General features: G+C 37.8%; 1 protein-coding gene and 3 long non-coding RNA genes across 7 annotated transcripts; 3 read left to right on the plus strand and 1 right to left on the minus strand.

The window, feature by feature from the left end:
* Positions 1-93: 93 nt before the first annotated feature.
* LOC139954558 (uncharacterized) lies at positions 94-10,654 on the minus strand. 4 transcript variants are annotated; one of them, XM_071954417.1, is made up of 8 exons: positions 10,232-10,651; positions 9,315-9,574; positions 8,884-8,947; positions 7,493-7,623; positions 6,972-7,090; positions 6,472-6,604; positions 2,309-2,405; positions 94-908 (listed from the first exon to the last, which is right to left on the minus strand). In XM_071954417.1, exons 1-8 carry the CDS (start codon positions 10,566-10,568, stop codon positions 844-846), a joined length of 1,206 nt encoding a protein of 401 aa, XP_071810518.1. In that variant the 5' UTR covers positions 10,569-10,651; the 3' UTR covers positions 94-843. The 4 variants fall into 4 exon arrangements, with proteins under 4 accessions (XP_071810518.1, XP_071810520.1, XP_071810519.1 ...); XM_071954419.1 differs by lacking the exon at positions 10,232-10,651 and adding an exon at positions 9,951-10,092; XM_071954418.1 differs by lacking the exon at positions 94-908 and adding an exon at positions 4,123-4,196 and having other exon boundaries at positions 2,314-2,405; positions 10,232-10,653.
* A 279-nt stretch (positions 10,655-10,933) lies between these two features.
* LOC139954339 (uncharacterized) lies at positions 10,934-15,646 on the plus strand. Its single transcript, XR_011788093.1, has 5 exons — positions 10,934-11,230; positions 11,967-12,051; positions 12,416-12,728; positions 14,550-14,634; positions 15,001-15,646. It is a non-coding gene; the product is annotated as an uncharacterized lncRNA (long non-coding RNA).
* An 823-nt stretch (positions 15,647-16,469) lies between these two features.
* On the plus strand, positions 16,470-18,736 carry LOC139933835 (uncharacterized). Its single transcript, XR_011785628.1, has 3 exons — positions 16,470-16,611; positions 17,429-17,513; positions 17,880-18,736. It is a non-coding gene; the product is annotated as an uncharacterized lncRNA (long non-coding RNA).
* A 227-nt stretch (positions 18,737-18,963) lies between these two features.
* Positions 18,964-20,763, plus strand: LOC139933968 (uncharacterized). Its single transcript, XR_011785663.1, has 3 exons — positions 18,964-19,100; positions 19,919-20,003; positions 20,370-20,763. It is a non-coding gene; the product is annotated as an uncharacterized lncRNA (long non-coding RNA).
* Positions 20,764-21,417: the final 654 nt, after the last annotated feature.

Consider the following 21,417-nt stretch of genomic DNA (forward strand, 5'->3'; position numbering starts at 1 on the left):
AAGTTTTGTGAAATCGGCTGCAGGTCTGTAAACCTTGGTTTGTTAAAGCATGGGTAGTACAGGCATAGCCATCCCCTCATAAGGTCATGCAACAATACCTAGTTATATGAAGGGAACATGTGACAAAGGAATGATGAACATTCGACAACACTAGGAAATTAGAGGGCTCCTTTGGAGAATGAAAGGTTTTCATCACCCCATGGCAACCAAAATTTACTGGCACCAAAATGCCCACAGATGGCTGCAATATTTCCACAGCTTTTACTATTTTATCAAGTCCAATCTTGCCAAAAACAGTTACAACTCAAACCAAGAGTTGAACATTTCCCATTCTTGTTCATATAATTTATAGTATACAATTTCTTTACAAATTACAAGTAATAAACCACAAGGGAAATTGACTGAGTAAATTTAAATAGTTTTGGGTTTGAACGAAGACAAATTGACTGGAGCAGGACTTGAACCAACGACCTCTAGGTTAACATACCAGCGTTCTACCAACTGAGCTATCCAGCCCTATGACGGCGGTCTCCCTACTAGTCAATATTTTTGTCCTGGGGTTCCAGTCAGAAGCCATATATTCATAACCACTAGCTGCTGTATAGCCAGGGATCACACCCAAGTTACGATACAACATGCTAAGCGGCAGCCAGGGGATCACCTTGAGGGGATGCAACTTTTAAATATATAAATATCAAGTAAAAAACATAAATATTACATGTTTTCAGTCAAACCCCCCCCCCCCCTAAAACAAAGAATATAAAAATAGTGTTTGGAGACTATCTTGTACACACAAAAACATGAACTGAAAATCTGCAGGACCAGTCACATAAAGGAGAAGTTTTACTGGAACAGCTTTGTTGGGTCGTCCGAATGGATCCCTTGCAGAAACCGAAGATAATTTGGTTCTGAAATGACAAGAGGTATTGCAGACAATTACTTTAAAAGTCGAGCAGATATAACTTCAGCCCTTTTCTCACTACCGAGCAAATTCCAAGAAATAAAATCCCAGGAGTGTCTGTGACAACTTTAACCCCGCCACAATTTTCTTGGGGAAAACAAGCACTCGGTCCACTAACCACAGTGATATCTTGATTAACCCTACGTACTCAAAAGCAAGAGTATTTTTTTTCCCCCAGGCAGTTCGCCTTGGTTTATACAAAATTGACTAACTAGTTTGAAAGACTCTTTACAATTCCTGGTGAATATCTGGGCCCAATTTCACTTATATCCCAGATTGTGATCATCGTTGTCACACTTGCAAGAGGATCACAAACTGAAAATCCATCGCTTTTGCGGTGTAGCTGATTTGCATTTCATACTGTCATTGCAGTTGCAATGAAAGGAAAAATAAACGTTTTATTTCAGGCAAGAAATTGTGACTTTTGACACAACCCACCAGTAAAAATGTCATACATGTCAAGATTTTGTTGCTGCAGTTCGATAACAAAATATTTGCATTAATTATTGCAGTCAAAATGTAATAGGTTACTAAAATAAATTAAAACTGACAAAACATAGGCATTCTTATAAAAAAAAGTCAACATGAATTCAAGTTCAAATTTGTTTCATTTGTATATACTTAGTTTTATAACATTTAGTTACAAATCTTAAGAAGATTGATGAGAAAAATGACAAAACTAAGTTTGAGAAAGAGGTGTTTTCTTTCTGACATCTGTTAATGTCTGACTACGTCAAAATGAAGAATAGTTAAAAACCATCCTAGAGAGTTATCACCATAAAAATATATCATTAAAATTATACCCTCATTACTTTACTAAGCTTACAAGCACATTATTTACATAATTAACTTTTTAACTTTTTTTTTTTTATTCCCCCAAAAGGCCTATTATCTATTTAATAGATGTTAAACTTGCATCGGGATAATATTATTTGGTTTTATCCTTTCACCGATGTGTGTACAAACTGTATACTCTGTAGTACTTTTCCCCAAGTTCTGTGAAATAACCCCACATGCATATTACTTGGGTGGGATTTGAACCCCGTACCTTTGCCAATCTAGAGTAGATGTCTCACCAACTAGACCACCGAGGATAGGATATAGGATATGAGCTGCTTCTTGCTTGCTACTGGGCAATCTCAGTGTTCTAATAGTAAGACATCTGCTTTACAAAGGTTGTGGGTTCGAATCTCACCCGAGTATTATGCCTGTGATTTTGTTTACAGAACTCCAAAGTACCGAGTCTACAGTGTTTACACACACCGGTGCCAGGGTACAACCTAATACTAACAATCACATCCCTATCAGGGGTTAGTGACAAGGGATATTGCGGATTTTGAGGCTTACCGTTATCTGCAGAAATATGACCCTTGCGTATGAGGAAATCCAAAATGATCAGGGCACAGTTTGGTTTGAATTCCTTGGTCGCTATCTTTGCCTTTACCTGAGTTAGTCAAATGAATTGAGAATGAAATGGAAGTAATTATGAGTATTAATGCAATTTTTTCCACAAGAGAAACATTTCGTGTGAATTTTTTTCAAGATGTTCTTCTGCCTTTATTTTGTTTGGGGAGATTACAGCCATGGCTAACTCGGACGATACCTCTTTCAAAATACGTTTTAATATAACATTTTTAGTAATAAATTTTGATAATAATAATATTATTATTTACTATTTAGTAATTATTCTCCCTGAAATAACTGTCTCACATTAATTTGTGATGCTCATGATGAGTGCTAATGAGTTTATACTCAACGGTGAATCAGCGACTAACTCCCAGAGAGGAAGTCCTTCACCCGATCTGGTTGGTATGCCTGAGCAGGTACTACCAGATCGTATACAAACTGCTCACAACAGGATTCGCATTGCAAGAAGAAAATGGAGTAAGAATGATAACAAACTAGCGACGGAATGTTATATTAAGAGTGAACCGGACAAGAGAGGATATAGAAGGAGAATGATAAGCCTATGGCAAGATAAAAGAATGTTTGAGACTAGTGAGCAGTGTCTTGAAGACCAGATAGGTACTATCAAACGAAACCAGTGGTTAACAACTGTGTAGATTGAGGAAATGAAGAGGATAGTACAAGCTGAAAGAGAAAAGAACGGAGAAGTTGGTGACTACCAAGTACCAGAGGAGACAGCTGCTGCTAGCTCGCGTATTGATGATGAGGTTGAACAGCCAGGGTTGAGTCAGGAAGAGGACGGTATCGGCGGCGAAGTGAGTGGTGTTGAGTTGATGGAAGAGGAGGAAGAGGCCCAGATTAAAGACAGGCTTCAAGAGATGATGGAAGCGGCCAAGGGATCAAACTTTGCACCGGGTCCCAAGGAAAAGGCTTGCAGAAATGTCAGCCATGGTAAGTAAAGTCCTTGGGTCAGTAAGTACGAGTAATCTATTGGATACTAACCGTCTTATTTTTGTAGGGGCAGTTGTAGTAGGGAAAAGTTAGGTGTGAAGGCGTCACAATCAAAACACAAAAACAATACGCCATGGTGGAAACGTCAGCTGGAGGGTCAAATTAAGGACTTGCGAAAAGATCTCAGTAGAATAGAACTAATGATTAAAGGCTTAATAAAAGGTTCAGACTCAAGGAACGCAATTTTGGCAAAGTACAAGGTCAAAGTTAAGGGATAAGTGTGGTAATGGAGGAGAAAGTGTTAAGGCTAAGGCTGCAAAAATGAAAAGGTTAGGCAATTTCACCAGAACAAGTTAGTCAACACCAATCAGCATCAATTGTTCAAGGAATTAGACAGAAAGGCTAACGGCGCTCAAGCAGGCCCAAGGCCAACAGAGGCAAAAGCTTTCTGGGGTGGTATTTGGGACAAACCAGTACAGCACAACCGACAAGTGGAATGGCTAGCGGATGTGAAAGATGAATTCAGAGGGGTGCAACAGCAGGAATGTTTCCAGATTGACATGGATAAGGTAAAGAGACAGGTAAAGAAAGTGCAAAATGGAAAGCGCCGGGTCCAGACCCAGTGAATGGGCACTGGTTGAAGAACTTCCGTAGCTTGCATGAGCGTATGGCCCTATAACTGCAGGATTGTCTAGTAAAGGGTAAGGTCCCATGCTGGATGAGTGAGGCCAGAACAGTTCTGATTATGAAGGATATCTAGATGGGTGACATTGCCAGTAACTGTAGACCAATCACGTGCTTACCTGTAATGTATAAACTCTTGACCAGTATGTTAGCAGAGGACCTGTATCGTCATGTAGACAACCAACAGTTGTTTCTGGAGGAGCAGAAAGATTGCAAGAAGCGGTCAAGAGGTACGAAGGACGAAAGGCAGTACTGAAGGACTGCAGGAGCAGAAAGACTAATTTGGCGATATAGCGTGGATCGACTACAAGAAGGTGTATGACATGGTATCGCACACATGGATAATGGAATATGTGAATATAGTCAGAGTGGCTGATGAAGTAAAACAACTTCTCAGTGAGAGCATGAAGACATGGGGAACCAATATTCCTGCAAACAAAGAAGAGGTATTTTCCAAGGTGATTCTCTGTCTCTGCTGCTGTTTGTTCTTGCACTGATGCCCCTGTCACTGATTCTGTGGAAGGTAAGTGCCGGTTACGAAATGAAGGACGAATGTAAGATAAACCATCTACTGTTTATGGCTGATTTGAAAATGTTTGCAAATAATGAGGAGATCGACTCTTTGGTGCAGACCATCAGGATTTTCAGCGATGACATAGGGATGCAATTTGGCCTAGAGAAATGTGCTTCAATGACAAAGAAGAGAGGAAAGAGGGTACATTCCGAAGGCATCGCTCTGCCAGATAGTGCACAGATGAGGGCTTTGGGTGAAGAGGAGAGTTACCGGTATCTTTATGTACTAGAATCACACAATGTTCTTCATGAGGAGTCAAAGGTAAGGATGAGGGCAGAATACATCAGAAGAGTCAAGAAATGTTTGATGTCTAAACTGACCGAGGGGAACATGGTTAAGGCGATTGATGAGGTACAGTTCAGGTATAGTCGAGTGCTAGATGTGAAAACTGATGACCATGAGTGGTATGTTTCATCCGAGGGCAAATGTGAGCAGGCTTTATCTTCCGAGGTCAGAGGGAGGTAGGGGGTTGTTGAGTGTGGCAGACAATGTCAACATTGAGCGCAGGAGTTTGCATTGTCATATTAGGAGGACTGAGGAGAACTTGTTGAAAGTAGCACATAAATACTTGAAAGCGGGCAAAGTCGGGCCGAAGGAGTACAAGAGGGAAAAGAAAGAAGAAAAACACCAAGATTGGCAGAACAAACCACTTCATGGTAGGTTCTTAATGTGTACTAAAGAAGTGGCCTGCAACAAGTCCTGGAATTTGCTAAAGAGCGGAGAGTTGAAGAAGGAAACCGAGGGCTTGATTACTGTTTCTCCTATGTGCAGGATGTGTAACAAGGCGGAGGAGACTATCTTTTATATTGTCAGCGAGTGCAGTAAGATGGCCCAGACGGAGTACAAAGATAGACATGACCAGTTGGCCAACGTAATTCATTGGGATCTGTGTAAAAAACGGGGTGTCCAAGTGACTGCAAAATGGTACGACCATGTTCTGGAGAAAGTTACAGAGACCGACCAGGTCAAGATCCTCTGGGACTTTAACATTCACATTGATCATGTTATAGAGCATAGATAACGCAAAGAAGATTTGTCATCTTATAGACATAGCCGTGCAGGGAGATTTAGTAGCTTCGAAGGAGAAGGACAAGAAGAAATCCAAAATGACCAATACCTAGCCAGGGAACTTCGTAAGATTCGGCAGGTGAAAGTGGAAGTAGTACTTGTGGTGGTTGGAGCGCTCGGCACCATTATTAAAGCACTGGGGAAACGTATGGATGAAATAGGAACAAAAGTGAGAATGATCTGTTGCAGAAGGCAGCGCTGTTGGAAACAGCAAGGATCCTAAGAAAGAGCTTGAGATCTTAGGCTACGGGACGTAGCCCGTTGCAAGGAGTTACCGGCACAAATAAAAATATTATCCTTTTTTTGCATGCTATGATAAGATGAAATAATAATAATAATCGGTTATTATATCGCACTTTTCACACCTGCGCTGCCATCACCATTACCCCTAGACACTCATTCCTTAAACCATCTCAGCTCCCTGGGGAGTAAACAGTCTGTGCAACCAAAGCACTACATCCATAGCAGGAACCATCTCTGCACTCAGTGGTACCCAGTGAAGAAAATCAATCATAGTTTTAAAGTGTCTTGCTCAGGTACACAAGTGACACGACCAGGACTTGAACCCACACTCTGCTGAACAGAAACACCAGAGCTTAAGTTCGGTGCTCTTATCCATTCAGCCACGACACTCCACGATACAACTATCTCAAGTTAACTACCAGAATGATTGATTAATCCCATCTGGGTTGCAAAGCCATGTAGCCAGGGATACAACCTAGCAAGAATGACCAGGGTCAGGGAGGTGATTGCCTTTGTAAAACATCACGCCTGGTGAATTTGGATGGAATAATGGGGTCAACATGAAACAAAATGTTAACCTCACCTCTTCTATCGTCCATAGGTAAAATTCTAAGACCTCATCGTCATTGACTTCGGGCACAAAGTCCACGGGAAGTTCAAGGTCATAAACAAATTGTGTTTCATCAAAAAGACCTCGTTCGTCCTCATAAAAGTAGCTGGAAAAAAAAGAAACACAAAAATTGAGTTGTGCAGACAAACGCATTTAAAACTTACTACTGATGCTTATAAAAAGATAACAACGTGTCAAATAGGACTTTGGGACACTTGGTGGCAGCAAACATACAAGGTAATGTCCTATTGTTCATGTAATTCTGAGCATGTTATGACAAAAAAATGGATCGAGTGTCTGGTACAAGGAATTATACTGCTGTATTGTGCACAAAAAATAACCGCATAGCATCCCTTGTGCTATTTTTACCAGCTTTACTGTCTTGAGTATGCACCACCGGCAACAAAAAGGCTACAAAAGTCGCTTATCATTTATATCAGCAATCTGTACCTATTCTATTTTATAAAGAATACCTCACGGCACCAGCGGGTACAGCTTTTACTGCAATGCATTCTGGGATAGACGCTTCTTCTGCGCACTCTTTGACAAGACATTCTTTGATTGACATCCCTGATGGCAGACCACCAGCTGCCTTGGATAAAACAAAAATAGAATACAAATTCATTTAACAAAACAAATTGTATTTGAAAGATGGGTTGAGCAAAGACAAAATGACTGGAGCTGGACTATAACCTACGACCTTCAGATTACCGTACAGGCACTCTACCAACTGAGCTACCCAGCCCTGTGTTGGCGGTCTCTCTTTATTTTTGACAATATCTTGAACCTTTACCTAGTCAGTTTCCCTGGTGGTTTATTACAAATATTTCAAAAGGTATATTGGCCCTTTTCTTCAGTTTTCCATGTGTAAGCCCCAGTCCAAAGGGAAGATCTGAGAGGGTTTAAGTGTAATAGGGGGACCTAACCCCTCTCCACAAGAGTCTGTTACTGACCACCCCCCCCCCCCCCCTTAGATCTGTACATTTGGGCTCACCACATTATCCAGTCTGTTCGGAAATGTTGACTTTGTCGATGCGCGTCTCCCAACCCACATACACAATCCTTTAGTTGGATGGTGGCAGTATCCATTCATATGAACTCCATATTGCTTAATTCCAAACAGACCTGTTAACGAATTCAGAAGAAAGTTAGAAAGTTAAGTAATTATTAAACACTCTCGGAAACAATGAGACACAACATTATGATTCACTTACTCCCCCTAACAACAACAAAAACAAAATCAAAATCCTTTCATTTAAGACAAATCCATAATATCAGTGCAAAAGAGAAATTATAATTTAGCAAAAAGTGACAGGATATTACGTATCACACAGACACAGCGCAAGAGCATTAACAGTTTATTTGATTAAAGGTATGGTCATGGATTGGTTTTTGTCAACATAATGATGATTTACTGACCAAGTTGTCAATAAAAATATTGTAAGTCAGCTTTGAAAGTTTCAGATGAAAACAGCACCAACAATTAAAAAAAGTATTTTCATAAAGAAAAGTCAAACCAACCCAGCTTTAATGAGGTGGCAAGTACTCCCAACTGCACCCACAGAATTCACAAGCAGACACTTGGTGAGTTTTGGAGATTCCTAAATGCTTTCAACTTAAGGCCTTTTCACACGAGCAAAATAAGCAGGGGGTCCTTGGTCTTAAGAACACAACGTTGTTTAATCCACATCGTGTGAAAGGTAACTCTGCTTAAATAGGCGAGGGTCCCTGGTCTTTTTAAGACCAAGGTCCAGACCTCCGTCTTAAAAACACAACGTTGTGAAAATTATACCACGATCGTCCGTGTGTGCCGTGTGAATGGAAATTGCTTGCGTAACGAAGGACCCTGGTGTGGCTGGAGCTACCACGCATGCGCGCAAGAAGAAACACATGGTGCAAGAAAATCAAGATGTTCGACCCCGTTATATGAAAACGTTAGACCTTTGAGCGTGTGCGCGACTCCTTCAAGAGAGCAAGTTTTCAATGTTGACCTTTAGCACCACAAAAGACAAATGTTTTGAGACATGGGACGTTGGTTTCTGCGCCGTGTGAAAGGTCCTGTTTGAGTTTGACCAACGTCCTTGGTCAAGACAACTGGCACCGGAGTTTGACTTTGTCGTGTGAAAAGGGCTTTACTCTTTTCAGACAAAATCATTTTAAAGAAGGATGCTTACCACCTTTAAAACAAGGAGGCTTTCAGATAGAAACTACACAGGATCAACTTGAGGTCTACACTACAAACAAACACATCTTTTCTCAAATAGGCCTGTACTGAATGATAAAGGACAGGTCGCTTTGCAGGCTTTGTTTGCCAATGCTGACAATTACAGAGAGAAAAAGATCCTTGAAATTCTACAGGGCAAGTCATTTATAAAACCTACTCACAAGTAGCTGCACGTTCCATGTCCATGAGTGCTACATCATGGTATGAGGATGACACTGCATACATCTGAGAATGGTAGAGAGAGAACAAACCAATCATATGAGCTCAATTTTTTGTGTGGCATTTCTTCCAATTTTAAAACTCACAAACTGTACATGCCCATTTTTTTTAAAACTATAATTTAATAAACAACTAGTGAAACTGACTGGGTAAAATTTTGTAAATGATTTGGGATTGAACACAGACAAAATTACCAGAGTGGGACTTGAACCAACTATCTCTATTATGAACTTGTATGCCAATTACCAGAGTGGGTCTTGAACCAACTTCCTCCAGATTAATGTGCCAGCACTCTACCAACTGAGCTATCTATATAGGAACCTCTGCACTTAAGCTGGAAGATTTAGCACTTTATAATACAAAAATTACTCACCTCATCCCGCCATCCTCTCAGCGTTCTAAACACGTCCAACTTTTTCACATTTTGAAGAAGTACAGCCATCTTGGATGTCCGCTCCTCAAACGTCTTCAATGAAGGAGACAAAGAAACTCTCTCCACAGCATCTGAGGCCGCATCTTTCGTAATGACAAAGACATCTGGATAACCTTGAAGGTGTTTGAGAACAGTTGGGGTGATGTGGCCGACTTGATGATTCTCGATAAAGAATGGCTTACATTTACTCCGACTTGAGTCTGTTTTTAAAAAAAGTTTAAAGAGTGTTTTTTTAGTTTTCAAAGAATGACAGATCTACTTTATGAATAAATTGAGATTTTAGGACTACATCATTTCGACTTTGGATGATCCTCAATGGAAATAGTACATCAAGTAGATTATTTTCCTATTTCTCATATTCACCAACAAACTTATTTCATCCAAAAGTGTCAAAAACAGGATTAAATTAGAAGTTCCTAAAGAAATTTGTAAAATTAAATTGACAAATTTAGAAAAAACCCAAAGATGATATATTTGATTTGAGTTGGCTTTGCAATCTTCAAGTGCCTTCCACCTTTAGGACCCAGATTCGATTCACACCAGAGGCACTATGTGAATTTGGTCTTTAGTCCCTACCCGACTGCATGGGTTTTCCATGGAATAATTCTCTGGGTGGGAGTTTTCCTCCCATACTTCTAGAAACTATCAAGCTATACTATAGTTACTAGAAAGAAGTATTCCTCCCACATCTAAAATCTTTCTTCCTTATCTTCTATCCAAAGGGTTCTTGTATTGTAGTAGTACAGTGAGTGATCAATTCAATTTCAATTCAATTCAATTCCTTTTTCATCCTGCGACGGCCGTCGGGAGGAGGGTTACGTAACATCGCAACTAATCCTAATGGTCAATTTACCTACCTCTGGAATAAAACGAATTACACCATGTCACAACCTCAAACATTTGGTCTGACCACTGACGGTCAACAGTTCCTGAAGAAGCGGCCATCTCTGTACTACATGACCTCAACAAGTTCAAATGGCGATGATGACGACAGTTCAAAAATGACTTGTTGAAGCCAAGAGGAGTTCGATCTTGTTGATGGGAGTGATGATAATATTGATAATGACTACCAAATCCATTGATAATGCATTGACCTCGGTGCTGACAATCACATGTTTTTATAATCCTAGTTAATCTGCTAATGCCAATGGCAAAGCTTACAGTAATATCAACAACAGAGCTATGACACCTCATTTTATCTGTCCAAAGGCGGCCTAGGCCGAAGGTTGACCATGTGTGTGCTGCTGGCTGGGCTGCTGATTTGGGGAGAGTTTTTTTTTACGGTCCCCTTGTATACCTCCCTCTACGGTTGTACTAGTTTCATCCCCTCCGCGCCCCGCCCCCACCCAAACGATGACGTCCCCCGCCCCCACCCAAACGATGACGTCACATTCATAATGACAAAACTTTCGAGCGGTCGACATGTTTTTATAATCCTAGTTAATCTGCTAATGCCAATGGCAAAGCTTACAGTAATATCAACAACAGAGCTATGACACCTCATTTTATCTGTCAATAGGCGGCCTAGGCCGAAGGTTGACAATGTGCGTGTGCTGCTGGCTGGGCTGCTGATACTGATTATCTCGAGAATTGCTGCAGGTTTGGGGAGAGTTTTTTTTAACGGTCCCCTTGTATACCTCCCTCTACGGTTGTACTAGTTTCATCCCCTCCGCGCCCCCATCCCCCAAGCGATGACGTCACATTCATAATGACAAAACTTTCGAGCGGTCGCCATTTAATTCCTCGGTTAAGGCGACTAAAAACTTGAACTTAGCTCGTTTTGCCAGCTTTCAGAACTGACAGTTTGCTCATAGTTGACTTATGGAAACAGGACAATGTGCTTTTGATATATGAGGGTAAGTTATGATATGAAAAAATTATACAAAATTTATAAAAATTAAAATAGGATGGATAATTCATATCGGCAACGCAAACAAGTGGCAGGCTTATTTTGTGCTGCATCTTTTTCGTGAAAAAAGGGCAGGTAGATATTTGGAGTGCATGCTCATGTTATTAATTAATAGCCCCTACTGAATCGGGCCAAGTTTCACAAATGCTAATTAATTAAGCAGAAATACTCCTTGACAAAAAAAACTAGTTCCTTTTCTAATCCACTAAAGTAGTACAGTAGTGGATTAGAAAAGGAATTAGTTTTTTTAGTCTAGCTACTGAAGCAAAAAAAAAAAAAGCTGAGCTGAGAGATATTGAGACAGAGTTGCTGGGCTCACACACACAATGTTTTTAAACTATCATCAACAGCTCTCCATTGCAATGATTGTTACCTAGTATTTTAATTAGTTTTTATGCTAACAATTACTTGGAGTAGTTGACCATAGTGGCCACTGCCTTTGTTTGAGTGATTTTTATTTTACTTTTCATTTGAAAATGTTTATATCACATAACTTGTCTATATAAAGTAATTATGAGTTAAATATTAAAATTGTATAATATATCAATCTTTAGTCATACAAATTAAAATTTCAGATGTCTGTCCATAATATCACTCAGTCTCTTTTTGTCACTTTCATTTTAATGAAAACATGCTTTCCTTGTTTTGCATTTATAATTATATTACGAAAAAAAAAATTTCAGACAGTGAAGGCACCTCTGGACTCTGCATGATGGGAAACTGTTGACAAAGAAGCCAAGATTCATTACAAGTTCAAGACCAGCAAAGGTAATTATTGATTTTTCAAATTATAACAATAATTGTTAAAACCTTTGGAAGTTGTGAAAGTGGTGTGCATTTTAATACACAATTACTTTTATCAGTAGGATAGATTGTCAATGAGTCAAACTACAGGAGAAAGGGGCCAAAATACAATTCACAAAGACTTGGTTACTTTAGAGAGCATTAAATGGGGAAAAGGGGACACAGAAAATGGCTATCGATTAAGGTTGCGGTTTCAAGCTCAATTACCAATTCTCAAGAAAAAACCCCATAAAACTTCTATAAATCAAGAGTATGAGAGGTATTCATTGATTCCTTGATCAGAAATTAACCTCTAAATCATTTTGTTGTTTATTTGTTTACTCTGCAGGCAATGCTTCTTTAACCAGGGACAAGAACTCATCAGGAGGATTTGAACCTTTTCATGGAAGCACCATTTGTAAATCTCTTGAGTAATGTTGGTTCAAAACCAATGCTTGAAAACGCACGTTTTGATCAGTACACTACTCACAAAAGATTTTCACCTTGCCGCTCGTCACCTGAAGAACCTATCAGAAGGAACATCAGCCATAACTGCTAATGATGTTTGAATTCAATTGTATTACACGATACAAACAAGTTTTCCATCCTCGCAGCAAACATCAACACTAAACAACGTTTTAGTCTTGGTACTGCTTAAAAAGGTGCTAGAAAAACACAAGTGACAGTTTTTTGATAAATGTTTGCTTATGAGAAAAAATGTTAACCACTGAAGCAAATTGTAAATAAAACATTGTTTATTCATTGGAAATTTTCAACAATGTTTGATCCATTTTTGTATGTTTGTTTTTGTCTTTGGACCGCTGGGAAAAGACTCCATTAATTTTGAGGCAGGATGTCCAAAGTAAAACATAATTTTCCCTTGGCAAAAGTTCCAATAACAGTGAGTGCCCTTGTTTTTCATGTTTTGCCACCAAAACAACAAGTTTCTGATAAAAGAATTCTCATAAAATACTTGAAAAACACCCCCATCAAGTCGGGTCTGGTCATGAAATTGTGAGCATGTAAAACTGTTCTATGGTATCGGTTTTGGGTAGTTAACATTAAAATGGTTATTCAATCATTTAATTGAAAGGGTTCTTACTTTGGTATCATCAAGCGAGAAGGGAAAATAAAATGGTCTTGACTACTATAGTCTTCTTTAGACAAGCTTTCAAATAAGCATTCCACAGCAATTTATTATATTATATTAGAAAAGATCTTATTTGAACCAAAGTAGCGCTCTCGTAATTTGACAGCCGAGTGTTCAGTTATTTAACGGTCCCAATAAATAGCGCCCTCTTACAGTTCGGTAAACCAGGGACATCATGACGTCATCATCACACAACCTCGTTTTGGCGGCGGTCACCCCGCATCTTCGATCGTGCTCACGAGTTTTTTTTAACGGTCCCCTTGTATACCTCCCTCTACGGTTGTACTAGTTTCATCCCCTCCGCGCCCCCCCCCACCCCCCCGAGCGATGACGTCACATTCATAATGACAAAACTTTCGAGCGGTCACCATTTAATCCCTCGGTTTAAAAAGGCGACTAAAAACTTGAACATAGCTCGTTTTGACAGCTTTCAGAACTGACAGTTTGCTCATAGTTGACTTATGGAAACAGGACAATGTGCTTTTGATATATGAGGGTAAATAATGATATGAAAAAATTATACAAAATTTATAAAAAATAAAATAGGATGGTCATGAAGTCCGTTCATCATATGACAATTCATAACGGCAACGCAAACAAGTGGCAGGCTTATTTTGTGCTGCATCTTTTTCGTGAAAAAAAGGGCAGGTAGATATTTGGATTGCATGCTCACGCCCATGCTCATGTTATTAATTAATAGCCCCTACTGAATCGGGCCGAGTTTCACAAAGCTAATTAATTAAGCAGAAATACTCCTTGACAAAAAACTAATTCCTTTTCTAATCCACTAAAGTAGTACAGCAGTGGATTAGAAAAGGAGTTGGTTTTTTTTTAGTCTAGCTACTGAAGCAAAAAAAAAAAGCTGAGCTGAGAGATATTGAGACAGAGTTGCTGGGCTCACACACACAATGTTTTTAAACTATTATCAACAGCTCTCCATTGCAATGCTTGTGTATTTTAGTAAGTTTTTATGCTAACAATTACTTGGAATTGGAGTAATTGACCATAGTGTCCACTGCCTTTGTTTGAATGATTTTTGTTTTACTTTTCATTTGAAAATGTTTATTTATATCACATAACTTGTCTATATAAAGTAATTATAATTTAAATATTACAATTGTATAATATATCAATCTTTAGTCATACAAATTAAAATTTCAGATGTCTGTCCATAATATCTTTTAGTCATACAAATTAAAATTTCAGATGTCTGTCCATAATATCACTCAGTCTCTTTTTGTCACTTTCATTTTTATGTCAACATGCTTTCCTTGTTTTGCATTTATAATTATATTACTAAAAAAATTATATATATTTTTTTCAATTTACACAGACAGTGAGGGTACCTCTGGACTCTGCATGATGGGAAACTGTTGACTAAGAAGCCAAGATTCATTAAAAGTTCAAGAGCAGCAAAGGTAATTATTGATTTTTCAAATTATAAAAATTTTATTGTTAAAACCTTTGGAAGTTGTGAAAGTGTTGTACATTTTCATACACAATTACTTTTATCAGTAGGATCGTTTGTCAATGAGTCAAACTACAGGAGAAAGGGGCCAAAATACAATTCACAAAGACTTGGTTACTTTAGAGAGCATTAAATGGGGAAAAGGGGACACAGAAAATGGCTATCGATTAAGGTTGCGGTTTCAAGCTCAATTACCAATTCTCAAGAAAAAAACACATAATACTTCTATTAATCAAGAGTATGAGAGGTATTCATTGGTTCCTTGATCAGAAATTAACCTCTAAATCATTTTGTTGTTTATTTGTTTACTCTGCAGGCAATGCTTCTTTAACCAGGTACAAGAACTCATCAGGAGGATTTGAACCTTTTCATGGAAGCACCATTTGTTAATCTCTTGAGTAATGTTGGTTCTAAACCAATGGTTGAAAACGCACGTTTTGATCAGTACACTACTCACAAAAGATTTTCACCTTGCACACACTTCACCTGAAGAACCTATCAGAAGGAACATCAGCCATCACTGCTAATGATGTTTGAATTTAATTGTATTACACGATACAAACAAGTTTTCCATCCTCGCAGCAAACATCAACACTAAACAACGTTTTAGTCTTGGTACTGCTTAAAAAAGGTGCTAGAAAAACACAAGTGACAGTTTTTTGATAAATGTTTGCTTATGAGAAAAAATGTTAACCACTGAAGCAAATTGTAAATAAAACATTGTTTATTCATTGGAAATTTTCAACAATGTTTGATCCATTTTTGTATGTTTGTTTTTGTCTTTGGACCGCTGGGAAAAGACTCCATTAATTTTGAGGCAGGATGTCCAAAGTAAAACATAATTTTCCCTTGGCAAAAGTTCCAATAACAGTGAGTGCCCTTGTTTTTCATGTTTTGCCACCAAAACAACAAGTTTCTGATAAAAGAATTCTCATAAAATACTTGAAAAAACACCCCCATCAAGTCAGGTCTGGTCATGGAACTTTTGGCATGTTAAACTGTTCTATGGTATTGGTTTTGGGGTAGTTAAAGGAACACGTTGCCTTGGATCGGACGAGTTGGTCTATGAAAAGCGTTTGAAACCGTTTGTTATGAAATGCATATGGTTAGAAAGATGTTTTAAAAGTAGAATACAATGATCCACACAAGTAGCACTCAACATTGTACGGTTTTCATTTTACATCGCGGACTAACACGGTCGGCCATTTATGGGAGTCAAGTTTTTGACCCCCATAAATGGCCGACCGTGTTTGTCGACGAGGTAACACGAAAACCACGCAATTTCGAGGCATATTTGTGTAGATCATTGTATTCTACTTTTACAACATCTTTCTAACCATACCGATTTTATAACAAACGGTTATAGAACGCTTTTCAAAGACCAACTCGACCGATCCAAGGCAACGTGTTCCTTTAACAATAGAATGGTTATTCAATCATTATTTTAACTGAAAGGGTTCTTACTTTGGTATCATCAAGCGAGAAGGGAAAATAAAATGTTCTTGACTACTATAGTCTTCTTTAGACAAGCTTTCAAATGAACATTCCCAAGCAATTTATTATATTATATTAGAAAGGATCTTATTTGAACCAAAGTAGCGCTCTCATCATTGGACAGCCGAGTCTCCCATCATGCTTCGTACGCTGCAGGTTTGGGGAGAGTTGTTTTTAACGGTCCCCTTGTATACCTCCCTCTACGGTTGTACTAGTTTCATCCCCACCGCGCCCCCCACGCCCCCCCCCCCCCCCCCGCGAGCGATGACGTCACATTCATAATGACAAAACTTTCGAGCAGTCGCCATTTAATTCTTAGCTCGGTTAAGGCGACTAAAAACTTGAACTTAGCTCGTTTTGACAGCTTTCAGAACAGACAGTTTGCTCATAGTTGACTTGTGGAAACAGGACAATGTGCTTTTGATATATGAGGGTAAGTTATGATATGAAAAAAATATACAAAATTTATAAAAATTAAAATAGGATGGTCATCCATTCATCACAATTCATAACGGCAAACAAGTGGCAGGCTTATTTTGTGCTGCATCTTTTTCGTGAAAAAAGGGCAGGTAGATATTTGGAGTGCATGCTCAGGCCCATGCTCATGTTATTAATTAATAGCCCCTACTGAATCGGGCCAAGTTTCACAAAGCTAATTAATTAAGCAGAAATACTCCTTGACAAAAACGAATTCCTTTTCTAATCCACTAAAGTAGTACAGTAGTGGATTAGAAAAGGAATTAGTTTTTTTTTAGTCTAGCTACTGAAGCAAAAAAAAAAGCTGAGCTGAGAGATATTGAGACAGAGTTGCTGGGCTCACACACACAATGTTTTTAAACTATTATCAACAGCTCTCCATTGCAATGCTTGTGTATTTTAGTAAGTTTTTATGCTAACAATTACTTGGAATTGGAGTAATTGACCATAGTGTCCACTGCCTTTGTTTGAATGATTTTTGTTTTACTTTTCATTTGAAAATGTTTATTTATATCACATAACTTGTCTATATAAAGTAATTATAATTTAAATATTACAATTGTATAATATATCAATCTTTAGTCATACAAATTAAAATTTCAGATGTCTGTCCATAATATCTTTTAGTCATACAAATTAAAATTTCAGATGTCTGTCCATAATATCACTCAGTCTCTTTTTGTCACTTTCATTTTTATGTCAACATGCTTTCCTTGTTTTGCATTTATAATTGTATTACTAAAAAATATATATCTTTTTTTCAATTTACACAGACAGTGATGGTACCTCTGGACTCTGCATGATGGGAAACTGTTGACAAAGAAGCCAAGATTCATTAAAAGTTCAAGACCAGCAAAGGTAATTATTGATTTTTCAAATTATAAAAATTTTATTGTTAAAACCTTTGGAAGTTGTGAAAGTGTTGTACATTTTCATACACAATTACTTTTACCAGTAGGATAGATTGTCAATGAGTCAAACTAGAGGAGAAAGGGGCCAAAATTCAATTCACAAAGACTTGGTTACCTTAGAGAGCATTAAATGGGGAAAAGGGGACACACAAAATGGCTATCGATTAAGGTTGCAGTTTCAAGCTCAATTACCAATTCTCAAGAAATAAACACATAATACTTGTATTAATCAAGAGTATGAGAGGTATTCATTGATTCCTTGATCAGAAATTAACCTCTAAATCATTTTATTGTTTATTTGTTTACTCTGCAGGCAATGCTTCTTTAACCAGGGACAAGAACTCATCAGGAGGATTTGAACCTTTTCATGGAAGCACCATTTGTAAATCTCTTGAGTAATGTTGGTTCAAAACCAATGGTTGAAAACGCACGTTTTGATCAGTACACTACTCACAAAAGATTTTCACCTTGCCGCACGTCACCTGAAGAACCTATCAGAAGGAACATCAGCCATAACTGCTTATGATGTTTGAATTCAATTGTATTACATGATACAAACAAGTTTTCCATCCTCGCAGCAAACATCAACACTAAACAACGTTTTAGTCTTGGTACTGCTTAAAAAAGGTGCTAGAAAAACACAAGTGACAGTTTTTTGATAAATGTTTGCTTATGAGAAAAAATGTTAACCACTGAAGCAAATTGTAAATAAAACATTGTTTATTCATTGGAAATTTTCAACAATGTTTGATCCATTTTTGTATGTTTGTTTTTGTCTTTGGACCGCTGGGAAAAGACTCCATTAATTTTGAGGCAGGATGTCCAAAGTAAAACATAATTTTCCCTTGGCAAAAGTTCCAATAACAGTGAGTGCCCTTGTTTTTCATGTTTTGCCACCAAAACAACAAGTTTCTGATAAAAGAATTCTCATAAAATACTTGAAAAAACACCCCCATCAAGTCAGGTCTGGTCATGGAACTTTTGGCATGTTAAACTGTTCTATGGTATTGGTTTTGGGGTAGTTAACAATAGAATGGTTATTCAATCATTATTTTAACTGAAAGGGTTCTTACTTTGGTATCATCAAGCGAGAAGGGAAAATAAAATGTTCTTGACTACTATAGTCTTCTTTAGACAAGCTTTCAAATGAACATTCCCAAGCAATTTATTATATTATATTAGAAAGGATCTTATTTGAACCAAAGTAGCGCTCTCATCATTGGACAGCCGAGTCTCCCATCATGCTTCGTACGCTGCAGGTTTGGGGAGAGTTGTTTTTAACGGTCCCCTTGTATACCTCCCTCTACGGTTGTACTAGTTTCATCCCCTCCGCGCCCCCCACGCCCCCCCCCCCCCCCGCGAGCGATGACGTCACATTCATAATGACAAAACTTTCGAGCAGTCGCCTTTTAATTCTTAGCTCGGTTAAGGCGACTAAAAACTTGAACTTAGCTCGTTTTGACAGCTTTCAGAACAGACAGTTTGCTCATAGTTGACTTGTGGAAACAGGACAATGTGCTTTTGATATATGAGGGTAAGTTATGATATGAAAAAAATATACAAAATTTATAAAAATTAAAAATAGGATGGTCATCCATTCATCACAATTCATAACGGCAAACAAGTGGCAGGCTTATTTTGTGCTGCATCTTTTTCGTGAAAAAAGGGCAGGTAGATATTTGGAGTGCATGCTCAGGCCCATGCTCATGTTATTAATTAATAGCCCCTACTGAATCGGGCCAAGTTTCACAAAGCTAATTAATTAAGCAGAAATACTCCTTGACAAAAACGAATTCCTTTTCTAATCCACTAAAGTAGTACAGTAGTGGATTAGAAAAGGAATTAGTTTTTTTTTAGTCTAGCTACTGAAGCAAAAAAAAAAGCTGAGCTGAGAGATATTGAGACAGAGTTGCTGGGCTCACACACACAATGTTTTTAAACTATTATCAACAGCTCTCCATTGCAATGCTTGTGTATTTTAGTAAGTTTTTATGCTAACAATTACTTGGAATTGGAGTAATTGACCATAGTGTCCACTGCCTTTGTTTGAATGATTTTTGTTTTACTTTTCATTTGAAAATGTTTATTTATATCACATAACTTGTCTATATAAAGTAATTATAATTTAAATATTACAATTGTATAATATATCAATCTTTAGTCATACAAATTAAAATTTCAGATGTCTGTCCATAATATCTTTTAGTCATACAAATTAAAATTTCAGATGTCTGTCCATAATATCACTCAGTCTCTTTTTGTCACTTTCATTTTTATGTCAACATGCTTTCCTTGTTTTGCATTTATAATTGTATTACTAAAAAATATATATCTTTTTTTCAATTTACACAGACAGTGATGGTACCTCTGGACTCTGCATGATGGGAAACTGTTGACAAAGAAGCCAAGATTCATTAAAAGTTCAAGACCAGCAAAGGTAATTATTGATTTTTCAAATTATAAAAATTTTATTGTTAAAACCTTTGGAAGTTGTGAAAGTGTTGTACATTTTCATACACAATTACTTTTACCAGTAGGATAGATTGTCAATGAGTCAAACTAGAGGAGAAAGGGGCCAAAATTCAATTCACAAAGACTTGGTTACCTTAGAGAGCATTAAATGGGGAAAAGGGGACACACAAAATGGCTATCGATTAAGGTTGCAGTTTCAAGCTCAATTACCAATTCTCAAGAAATAAACACATAATACTTGTATTAATCAAGAGTATGAGAGGTATTCATTGATTCCTTGATCAGAAATTAACCTCTAAATCATTTTATTGTTTATTTGTTTACTCTGCAGGCAATGCTTCTTTAACCAGGGACAAGAACTCATCAGGAGGATTTGAACCTTTTCATGGAAGCACCATTTGTAAATCTCTTGAGTAATGTTGGTTCAAAACCAATGGTTGAAAACGCACGTTTTGATCAGTACACTACTCACAAAAGATTTTCACCTTGCCGCACGTCACCTGAAGAACCTATCAGAAGGAACATCAGCCATAACTGCTTATGATGTTTGAATTCAATTGTATTACATGATACAAACAAGTTTTCCATCCTCGCAGCAAACATCAACACTAAACAATGTTTTAGTCTTGGTACTGCTTAAAAAAGGTGCTAGAAAAACACAAGTGACAGTTTTTTGATAAATGTTTGCTTATGAGAAAAAATGTTAACCACTGAAGCAAATTGTAAATAAAACATTGTTTATTCATTGGAAATTTTCAACAATGTTTGATCCATTTTTGTATGTTTGTTTTTGTCTTTGGACTGCTGGGAAAAGACTCCATTATTTTTTAGGTAGGATGTCCAAAGTGGAACATAATTTTCCCTTGGCAAAAGTTCCAATAACAGTGAGTGCCCTTGTTTTTCATGTTTTGCCACCAAAACAACAAGTTTCTGATAAAAGAATTCTCATAAAATACTTGAAAAAACACCCCCATCAAGTCGGGTCCGGTAATGAAATTGTGAGCATGTAAAACTGTTTTATGGTATCGGTTTTTGGGTAGTTAACAATAGAATGGTTATTCAATCATTATTTTAACTGAAAGGGTTCTTACTTTGGTATCATCAAGCGAGAAGTGAAAATAAAATGTTCTTGACTACTGTAGTCTTCTTTAGACAAGCTTTCAAATGAGCATTCCACAGCAATTTATTATATTATATTAGAGAGGATCTTATTTGAACCAAAGTAGCGCTCTCATCATTGGACAGCCGAGTGTTCAGTTTATTTAACGGTCCCAATAAATAGCGCCCTCTTACAGTTCGGTAAACCAGGGACATCATGACGTCATCATCACACAACCTCGTTTTGGCGGCGGTCACCCGCATCTTCGATCGCGCTAACG

This window comes from Asterias amurensis, chromosome 2 (genome assembly GCF_032118995.1).
Source record: "Asterias amurensis chromosome 2, ASM3211899v1".
Classification (NCBI taxonomy): domain Eukaryota; kingdom Metazoa; phylum Echinodermata; class Asteroidea; order Forcipulatida; family Asteriidae; genus Asterias; species Asterias amurensis.